This window comes from Talpa europaea (assembly GCF_964194135.1).
Source record: "Talpa europaea genome assembly, chromosome: 13".
NCBI lineage: Eukaryota > Metazoa > Chordata > Mammalia > Eulipotyphla > Talpidae > Talpa > Talpa europaea.
In genome coordinates, this window is record NC_140080.1 from 71,534,689 (window position 1) to 71,546,032 (window position 11,344).

Genomic DNA, 11,344 nt, shown 5'->3' on the forward strand with positions numbered 1-11,344 from the left:
GTCCCCAGAAAGGTCTGAAAGATGCTTATTTTATTTTTTTTTTGGTGGAATAATGATTATTTAATTGGCTAATAGGATGGCCATTCCTGTTGAACATCTGGTAATGATTAGTTGCCTCACAAAGAGAAAAGGATTTGTTGTTGTTGTTTTTGAGGAAGCATTGGGTTACAGCACTGTACATGATTTTAGGGGTTGCGGTTCATACCTCCTAGATGTATGTTACCACACCAATGCACCCATAATCCTCTACCGTAGGCCATTGGGTCCCCTTCCCCTTTTCTCCCACCCAACATTCTTCCCCTCTAGTAGTCCTAATTCTGCAGTCATATTGCTAGGGTTTATTTTTATTTAGTTTTGTCTGTTCCTTTGCTTTCTTTCTTTATATTCCACATATGAGTGAAATAATCTGGTATTTGTCTTCTTCCTTCTGATTTGTTTAGCATACTTTGCTTAGCTTAGTTCCATCTATATTGTCGCAGGTGGCAAGATTTCATCTTTCAGTCTAGCCTGAGTATTATTTCATAGTGTTATATGTAGTATTTTCTTTATTCTGGGAGGCGCAGGGTATGGGCTTCTCCTACAGGTAACTTATCTGTGTTGGCAAAGCATATGGGGTCCTGCCCTCTGGTCTGGAAAGAACCAGATTCTTAGAGACATAATGTCACTGGAACAATAACACAGACATAATTAATTTTCCTCTTCGATCTGGCCAGAGAAAGACTTTGTATGTTTTTGGGGTTGACGTAAAATAATTTCCTGTGGTATCATTTCCATTCCAATCTTATGCAAAACAGCCATATATACTTTTTATTTAGCCAAACACATTTTCTCTTGTGATGCAGTTACTACAACAAATACAACACTGCATGAATATGAGTGTTTATCTGTAACAAGTTTAATTTATTAGTAATGGTACCAACACCAGAAATTTAAAATAGGGGAAGTTAACTTTGATTTCAGTTATAAAGGGATGATAAACTCTAGCTTTTCACAAGAAATTAAAGGAATAAGAACAAGCGAGTTGGCAAAATCCCCTTGAGACAATGCTGTATTTGATTTGATTGTTTAATGGTGGCAATGAGGCAAGTAGATAATGAATAATCAACATATTTGGGTAGTAACTGACTACAGACAATGACAATCCAGCTATTGCAGAAACCCAAACAAAATCCATCCCATAACTTATTTATTAATGACCTGCAAGTCACTTGAGAATCCTCAGAGATAATGAAATGTCTGCTGTCATGTTTGATGCTGGTGATTAGGCCTCTCAGATCCATTGTCCTGCCAAAGCCTGAAATCTATGGCCCATAGGGACACTCTGAGGGCATCTTACTCAGTTCACATGTTCCTAGGGCTCTGATATGCTGGGTCTCATTAATTAAATGCTCCAAATTATCCAGTTGATTTATAGCCTGTGAAATGGCTGCACCAGTTCATCTCATTGCACCCCAGATTCTAGCCAAAGCTCTCCAATTGATTAGTGGATGTGACCATAATGGACCATTCACCAAGATCTTGGGTTTTTGGGTTTTTTGTTTGTTTGTTTGTTTGTTTGTTTGTTTGTTTCTCTTTCCATCCTATTGGGACAGGTGTATTGTGCCAGGGCTATGTGTTCTCTTAGGCCTCCTCAGTGTTGGCCTTTCCTAGAAAACTCTGAAGCTGACCAGCATTTGAAGTATTCTTTTTTTTTTAATATTTTTATATTTTATTTATGCATACAAGAGCTGGGGTACAGGCCAGAGGTGTGGGGGGTGATAGGATTCACCAGAGACAGAGTGGGGAACAGAACAGGCAGACTGACTGAAATACACTGCTGAGGGGAACAGCAGGTGAAAAAAGGAGAGATCTGCTGCACCTTGTGGGTTAGCTCCCTGGCCGGGGATCGAACTCGTGCTACAGTGGGTGGTGATAGCTTGATAGTGCTGAGACTTAACCCCTTGTGCCACCAGGGAGGCCCCCCAGCATTTGAAGTATTCTTAGGAATAAGCAACCAAGTACTTAGCTAGTTAAGAACTTAGGGATGGTCACACAAGAACAGTTTCTCAGTGGGAAGAACCAGGAGCCTGATTCCAGGGGCTGCTGAAAAGGACTGCAGAGCTCTGCTTTGATTTCATGCCTTGACTGTCAGCCCCTCACACAGTGACGCCCCCCTCATCCTGTTTCATGGAGCTTCAGCATTTGTGCCAAGGGCATGGACCACTGTGCATGCTGATATCATGTAGCAAAGTTTTATTTCTTTTATAGAACACTGATACATGTTGTCTTTGAAGTAGAATTTCATGGAGAAAGAAAATTATCAAGTTTGAAAAAATTCTTGAATCTCTTTTAGGGAACACAGCAGTCATGTCTCACAAAATATTAGATTCAGTCCTGGATCTGATCAGTACCACTTAATTCAGTTTCTTTTCTTTTCCAAAGTGGTATTTGAAAGTATCCAGCAATTTTCTCACTAATTTTATTAAGAAAAATATCTTTGCATTTTATTTAAATCATTCTTCCTTATCTATTTGAACCAATTTTATGTTATTTTACAGGGTAAGCTAACAGTGACAAAACTTGCAAGTACAAGTGTGTGGGCCCCTCTCTGAGACTCTGTTGCTGTGTCTGGGCTGTGTCTAAGAAGTTGAATTTAAATCAGCCAGATTGGGCACCTCAACTTTTTGTTGTTGCAGGCTGAATTTTTTAATCTTTCTTTTTTTAAGAATTATTTATGTATTTATACAAGCACTGGGTACAGTCAGAAGCACGGGAGGGTGAGAGAATTCACCAGAGCCAGAGTGGGGAACAGAACAGGCAGAACGACAAAATACACTGCTGAGGGGAGCAGTGGGCACAGTAGGAGAGGTCTGTCGCGCCATGTGGGACCCTCGCCGGCGGCCGGGGATCGAACCGGCGTTGCAGAGGCTACGGGCAGCTTCGCAGCCCAGTGCTCAACTGCTGCACCACCAGGGGAGGCCCTGAAGGCTGAAATTTTAAAAAATTTTATTTTGAATAAATTTTAGGCTTAGAGTTCCAGAAAAGTCATAAAAATTGTACAGAGTTGCCTTATACCTTTACCCTACTTCCCCTAATCTTAACACCTCATATGGCATAAGGCAATTTGCCAAAACTAGAAATTAACACTGGTACAATACTGTTAACTGAACTATATGCTTGATTCAGTTTCACCAGTTCTTCCACTGATGTTCTCTTTCTACTCCACCATCCTACCCTGGACCCTACCTTGCCCTGAGTCATCCTGTCTTCTTAGTCCATCTTGATCTGTGGAGGACATTTCACGACCTGACACATTTGAAAAGTACTGATCAGTTAATTTGTAAAATACCTGTCAATATGGGAATCCTTGCTTTTACATGAAAAAAAGATATGGAAACAATAAACATCACTCCGATGCCTAGATAATTGACATGAGCCAAACCAATCCAAAGTGAACAATCCATAGATAGCCTGACATTGATGCACTAAGAACAATATACCTTAAAACAACAATTCCCTATATTTAAGTCCAAAGAGGCATGACTGGACCTGCCATTTTGGTCCCTCATAGCAAACAAGTCCCCCAAATAACAAAAAGAACAGCTGAGCAGCCAAGTACCTCCTAGCCGTGAGACAGACCATTTAAGACATCTTGACATTCTGAGTGTCCCTGCAGCCCTAGGCACACTGCTCTTAGTATACCTGGTAGAAAATCTCTACAGTCTCAGGGATGATAAAACAAACAAAAAAAAACCACTCAATTTCCAAATTGTTTGATGATGATATATGCAAAAAAAAAAAAAAAAAAAAGGAGGTGGGGGAATCTGTCAGTGATTCAAGGCGAATGAACACAAATGCACTTCAGCCACATGGAAGTAAAGTTGGTGGATCACCCGTTAGTGTGGTAGGTGGTCAGAACATATTCTGCCAACTTCAGTCCTGTTTGCAGGGTAGGCTATGATTCAAATCCTTATTTCAGATCCTTTCTCTAACACTTACAGTGTGTTCTTAGGCTCCTAACTTGATCTCTCGATAGCACCACTTGATCACTTCTGAGATAATAACAGTACCTATCTCGTAGGGTTTCCACAAAGCTTAAATGAAATGATCCAAGTAAACACTCAATAGATGGAGGATGTCATCACCACTATGCTCAGATTCAATTCCTCTTAGCCAAGAGTCACCTGAGAGTACTCTGTAGCATAAAAATTGTGTTCAATTTTAAGAGGGAGAATAAAAAATAAGAAAAAGAACACATGTTTTTATCCAGAGACCCCAGACACCCCTGAGCAGCATGTTGATAGCAGGGACGCCCTGCGTCAGATCCCGCTGCTGTCAGGCAGCATCGTGAGAGCTGTCTCAAGTGCCTGGGGCCTCAAGTAGCTGCTGGTGCCAGCAAAGTGACCCACACCGTCTATGGAAGAGCAGGAGGCAGACAGGGATAAACATTTCCACGGTCTGTTCTCTGTTAAGCAGCCTTGGGGAGGGGAGGCAGTCACATGGGACAGGCTGGGGAGCAGTGAGGCTGTAGCCAGAGCATTCAAGCAGGAAGCAGGAGCGGGGAGTGGAGAGGGGCCCAGACGAGTCTTACAGCCTGTGGGTCAGCCCCCACCGCCACCCCTCATCGCCACCCCCCTTACCCAGCACTTGAGAAACCCCTATTTGATGGAAGACTTGTTTCTATTGTACAAGTGCCATGTCCTGCCAGCCCACTGCTGGTCCCCTAATTCTCTTATATGCTCAGCCCTTTTCCATTTTCTGGAAAGTTTCTGAGTGAGAGCCAACTCCCTGTCTCTGACAGGGTGTGCTGCCCTGAGCTTTTTTTCACACGCTGTGTGCCTATAGGCCTCTGCCTCCCTGACTGCAGCACTGGGTCAGGATGGAAGATCAGGCAACATTTGCTGAATGAGCTGACAGGCAGACTAATGAACAAATGGACACCCAAAGGGCCCTGTCCATGCATGACTTGAATGGGGGCATAAAGCCGATTTCAGCTGATTTCCTTCATTCACACCTTCTTTCAAAGGGTACATGGTTAACTTAGGATCTTTAGCAAAGGTAAGACTTACCTTCTTAAGGTCTTGGGGTAGGGGGTAGGATGGGTATTTTTATGAATTGTCATGAAGTTCCACAGGAAGTAGGACACCACAAATGGGCTAGATTTTTCTGTGTATGCTTTTCAGAGAATCATCTTGGCCAGCAAAGAGACATTAGCCTATTCTGGCTTTTCCCCACAGCAGAGAATGCATGAGCCCAGACAGAAGGGCTTAGGGAGAGTCCCAAAGGCTCTGGTGCATCACAATTGCTAGTAGACCATGAGGTTGAGGGCACAGCCTCCTTGCAGACCAGCAGCAAGGCCAGTGCAGCGCCATTAAGCTTTTGTTCTAATCTCTGAGCCAGTCCCAGATAGGCTGACCCAATGCTTGTGTCCATTAGGAGATGATTACACATTGCTATTAAGTATCTGGGTCCTGACTCAAGTATTTACATGAACTGAACACTACAGGTAAAAGATTTCAGCAAGGGCCTCCCCGGTGGCATAGCGGTTGAGCACTGGGTTGCGAAGCTGCCCGCAGCCTCTGCAGCGCCAGTTCGATCCCCGGCTGCTCCCTGGCCACCAGAGGAGGGTCCCACATGGTGCGCAGACCACTCCTGCCGCCCGCTGCTCCCCTCAGCAGTGTATTTCATCAGTCTGCCTGTTCTGCTCTCTGCTCTGGCTCTGGTGGATTCTCTCACCCTCCTGTGCTTCTGTTTGTACACGGTGCTTATATAAATAAATAAATAAATAAATAAATAAATAAATAAATAAATAAATAAATAAATAAATCTTAAAAAAAAAAAAGATTTCAGCAATTGTGCAGATCAAAGTGTTACAGTGCATCTTTAAGTGCCCTCATGGGTAAAATGGCTACCAGTTCAGAGTCTTCTCTTGTCATTTGGCCAAGCATGTGTACCTAAAGACACAAAAACTATCACAGACACATGTCCATGCTACCTCTATGGTTCATGAAACTGAATGAGTAAGTCCCTACAGTCTGTAGTCCCTGCAGTCCTAGTTCAGTATGGACTTGCTCAGGCAGAATTTGGGATCTTAGAGATCTTAGCAGTTCTTGTCAAGAATGAGAAATATTTTATCTTTGTTTCAGCCATTAAAATTCTTATCTTTCTTTAACAAACACTTGAAGGGGTGTTTAAAGGACATAAAAGTTTATTACAAACTAGTGTTTTTATTGCTGCCCCATAGAATGAGTTCCATTACTCAGTTAACTGAAGTCTGCCTCCAGCCAAGGCTCTGGAGCCAAACGTTTTGTCTGGACGAGTTAGACACTCAGTCTGGAGCCCAAGGAGGTGGGGGGGTGGGGAACTCGTGCGGCAGCAGCTGTACGTGATGGCTCTGGGCCCTAGAGCTAGGCTTGGATCACAGTGGTGTGTGGGGGCTAGATCTGAGCGTCGCTCTCTCCATAGATCTCTGTGTCTCTGTAAAAATCCATCCTCTATGCTGTCAGTTTTCCATACACGTTTCAACTCTTTAAGTGCTGAGCACATGATAATTTTCTATAAAGTGTTGTTGACTGACTAGTTAAAGGATTAGGTGTTAGCTTCTATTCAAAGTGTTAATACCAAGGACAGAAGTCATTACTTATAGGTCTTTCCCTTGTATGTTCTGCATGGACATGGCTTTTTCAGATCCTGTGCCTGCAGGCTCAGTGGGCTATATGTGAGTGCGGAGGTTCTGGGAAGAGAAACTACATGGCCAGGAAGAATGGGCATGGACAGTAATCGGGCAGTGAGGGAAGTAGCCAATGGGAGAGGGAATAAAAAAGCAGAAAGGGGAATGAGGTCACTAGAGTGTTGCCCTTACAAAACTGAGATTGACACTCAAGGTGGGGGCCCTGGCTGCTGGAGGCCCCGGTGGATACAGTCCCCTGGTCACAGAAGGGAGAGGGCAGTAAGGGGACTTGGGGTGTGAAGACTCTGAGGGTGTCTTACTTTCTCCTCATTCTGATCAAGGGTCTGCCCTGATCATCTGAGGGACGCTATGATTTCTGATTTAGGCTAACAGCTCTTCTGAAAACAGATCAAATGCCCCAAACTCTGTACGACCTTACATACAGAGTAGGCCAAATATAATTTGTAAATTAGGGGAAAATATCACTAGGCAACCTTTCAAATGAAAGGACTTGTCTTGGAAAAAGCAGCTGCCTCCTCCTTCACCCTTATCCAGCCTTTATTTTGACATTAAAATTGATCAACACTAAACAATGGGAAAATCCCATATTAGTGCCAACCTAAACACAAAGCAATTCTAAGGCAGTTAAATGTGAGTGTTCCTCCATCTGCCAGTTGTAAGCCGCCATGGCTGGGGTCATGGTCTTTCTGGAGCCTTGTGTGTTTCACAGAGCACAGCCACCAAATGCACCCAGGAGTGTTTGACAGTTTGCTCCTTGGCCTCCAGTCCTCAGGGACTCACTGGTTATTCTCCTCAGCAGCCCTTGATGAGTTGAGATGAAGACCTCCCCCTGCCCCCTCATTTGCAAGAGAAACATCCCCACAGCTCCCCTTGTCCTGGGTTCCATGAACACCTCGCTCTGTGGGGCAGTGGTTTCTTTAGTGTGCCCCCCAGCATTTTTGCTCCCCCTGAAGATTTGTGGGGTTACTTTACCGGATTTGATACCACTGAACTCACATTGTCTGGTATTCTGTCATTACTTTTCCAGCTCTGATCCACTCCTTATACTGGTCAGAGCTGAGCTCTCAATCTATACTTTTGCAATTTGCACCCATTTCTCAGAACCTCTGTAAGGATGGGCCTCACTTCCCTTCTCCTGTATTCGCAACTCCCGTGTTCTTGTTGCAGGGGGTGTCAGCCATCTACAGGGCAGCTTCTTGCAGCCTGAAGACTTTTCCTGCCCTGCCCTGGCAGATGATGGCCTGGGCACTTCAGGACAGGAGGGGTAGAGCGTCTGTGAGCGTGGTGACCCCATCACCACCCAGGATGTCTCGGGGAGGGTCTGGCGGACTGACTGTATCTGCCTGGCTGCTAAAAACCTCCCTCTCTTGTCATCCCTTTGATGGACCTGCAGTGCGAAGGACCCTCAAGAGCGGCCTGACTCCAGAAGAAGCCAGAGCCCTGGGCCTGGTCGGCACCTCAGAATTGCAGCTGTGACACCTGTGGGTGCCCTAAGAAGTGTGCCCAAGCAAAGTACAAGCTCCTGCAGGACAGAACCCCTCCAGTGGGAGGCAAGAGGGATTCTCCATGAGCATCGGAACATTCTGAAAGGGAGCACCCATCTCTCGGTGTCCCCATGCGCTGTGTCGCCCACTGTGCACTGACATGGGCCCCCTCACACACTTTCTTCATTGTGTCAGTTTTGTTTCTCGCTTCCTTCACACCCGGTTTAGGTGTTCCGAGGCGTAACACCTTTTCTGTGCGAGGAACAGTCCTTTGAAAGAACAAATCACTTCTTTCAGTTCCTACAGTCATGAGGCAATTTGATTAGATTCACTGACATCAAAATGTTGAGGTGTAAACTCCAAATTGTACACAAGCAAGCACAGGTTGTTTACCGGTTGTGGATTTTAAATGAACTAAATGTTTATACAAATTCATAAATGTACACCATGTTTCAAACACTAAATAAATAGAGTTTAATGTCGTAATTGGAAATGTTTATTCTCCCGAGTGCAGGAGCTTAAACAGCTGCACAGCCTCACCTCCTCCCGAATCAGCAAGTCTTCTCAGGTCCAGCAGAAGCTCCGAGGACTCAGGCCATCTTCAGGCCCTTTGGGTTTTGTTGTTTGTGAAGAGAGTGAGTGACACTAAGAATGTGCTTGTTTTAGCTCCGGATTTGTGAGGCCTAAGTCCTTCTGCAGGATGTCAGCAGTCACTTCTGCCACCTTACTGTGTGCTTTGCTTTGGCCATGGTGATGTGGACGCAGCATCAGAGTAGCATTTTAAAACTATCCTGCAACTCACATATTTACCTCGTATGTGAAAATTCATTTTTTCAATGAATTTACTGAGTCACCAGATGGAAATTTATAGCTTTGTCTACAGAGAACCTCAGAATGACATACGTAGTGCTTGGCCTAGGGCAGGCCACCATAAATGAGTGTCCAGAGCAGGCACTGAGGCTCTCTGGGCAACTGCAGAGCCTCTCTGAGGAGGTGGTGCCCGAGCTCTCCACAGACAACTCCTGGCCCCCAGCACCTCCCATGGCTCCCACGAAGATCCTCTGCCTCCGAAAGCAGGGAGAGGGGAACTACTGCAGCAGGTACTTTGCTTTTCATGGGGAGGGGTTACTATGTCCATCTTTGCTTCACTTTCAAAACCTCTGTGACTCTGCAATCCTAAATCTGGGTGAGGCTGATTTATAGACTCTATAATCGTGCTATCTGAAGAACCACAGGCCACACATTTACCCCATAAGCTTCTGTGGCTAAGTATCCCCTCTTTTGTATCCCCACTCACTGAGAGACCAGGAGCTCTTGCAAGCAGGCTTGTGTCATATAACACGGGATGGAGGGCTTGGCACCTGGAAGGGTCAGGTCACTTTATTGAAAAGGATACATAGGGTTTTAATGTTCATTTCCTTCTGGTTCTAAATAACTGTAATGTTCTGCATGTGGTTTAGTGGTCTGGGAGAACATTTGCCTGTTGCACTGGTGCTGAATGCAGACATGGAATATCTGTATCACTTGGGATTGTGATGTGCAAACAAAAGCAAGATGTATTTTTGTTGCACTGTTTAGTGAACAAATACTATGATGCCCTTTCAGAGGCCTTTGCTGTTCTGTTGACAGTTACTGCTTAAAATAAAAGGTCACATTTGGAAGGAAGTGACTAAATGGATCTAATGTTAATTTTGGGGGTTAAACTGCGAAGCAGCAAACAAGTAAAACTGATTTTTTGGTTATAGCTAGGTAAAGAGGACCTCCTTTTATTGGGAAATTGGGTTAACAGTTTTTTGTGAAATTGAAGGAATTTTTTTCTGTTCTTATTTCCTCTCTGTTGCCACTCATTCTGGCTGCCATTATTAGAGTTTTGATTTATGAGGTTAAATTTTGCTATAAGGCCTTTGGAAGCATTAATGGAAGCATTAAGGAGAGTATTATCACTAATATTGCTGGCCATCACCATGGTTGTGCTTATTTCTTATTTTGGGTTCCAATTACAAAATTGATGGTAAAGAAAAGCAAATGCTTTACTATCAAAGATTGCTAGGTTTTGGGTTCTTAGGAGTCTGAAGGTTGCTTCTATTGAAAAAATAACTTTTTAAAAACAAAGTTGGAGAGGGTGGGAGGGTGAAGGAGGGACTTAGAAGGCTGACGACCCAGTTTTGTTTCTTTCAGGTCCATCACTGAACACAGTGTGGGGAAGAAGAGCAGGGGCTTGGAGTCACTAGGCCAGGAGCTCTGGTGTCCAGACTCCTGGTTTGTGAGTGGCTCATATCATCCACAGCTCCCAAACCACCACATGTTCATGCCCCTGAGATAGTGTTTCACCAAATACCACTGTAGTAGTAGACTGAATAATGGCCACACAAAATATTCAAGTTCGAGTTGCTGGACACTGTAACTGTTTATAAGGCAGGGCCTTTGTAGATGAAAATAAGTTATAGATGTACACATGGGGAGATTACTTGGATTACTTATGTGTGTCCTAAATCCAATTGTGAATGTCCTTAGAAAGGCAGATTTGATAGACACAAAAGAAGAGGTTTTTTAAAGACAGAGGCAGAGATTGAGATAGTGTGGCCATAAACCAAGGCATGCCAGCAGCCTCCAGACACTGAAAGAGACAAGGACCAAATTACTCCCTGGAGCCTTGGAGAGAGCATGGATCCACAGGTACCTAGATTCTGGCCAGTGAAACTAGAATAAATTTCTGTTGTTTTAAGTCACCAGGTTTGTGATCATCAGTCATGGCAGCCCTAAGAATGATAGTCGCCAATCACAAATCTGGATCAAGGACATACTATGAGGGTGACCCTGTTCCAAGTTGGGGATTCAGCTGGGAAAGAGTCATGCTCCTTCACCTTGGGGTGCTGGGACCAAGAGAGGCAGTCATCAATGATTATTAAAGTTTAATAAGCCACTTTGCAGTTCTCTGATATACATTTCATTAGAACTAAAATAAAAACACAAACTGCCGCGGAAAAGGGATGTCTTTGCAACTGCAGTAAAAGTATATGATATTAAAATGTAGTACCACTTTTTCCAAAAAAGGTAGTATAAAACTTGGTAGAAAATCAGTTCTACTTTTTAGACAATTCAGGCAGGGAAATAGATTTTCTAAGATAGTTAAGCTATTTATTGGAGGCATCTCTGTGTGGACACTTGTTATATATTTTATATAAGCTTT

General features: G+C 43.9%; 1 protein-coding gene across 6 annotated transcripts in view; it reads left to right on the forward strand.

Annotated features, from left to right (window-relative positions):
• Positions 1 to 8,146, forward strand: part of FHOD3 (formin homology 2 domain containing 3) — a gene marked incomplete at both ends in the record, with an annotated part of 417,341 nt that extends 409,195 nt beyond the window's left edge. For all 6 annotated transcript variants that reach the window (XM_084252166.1, XM_084252168.1, XM_084252167.1 and 3 more), the window contains one exon: positions 8,064 to 8,146. In XM_084252166.1, the coding sequence (XP_084108292.1) occupies positions 8,064 to 8,146 (83 nt within the window). The remainder of the gene's footprint in view (positions 1 to 8,063) is intronic.
• Between the last annotated feature and the right edge of the window lie 3,198 nt (positions 8,147 to 11,344).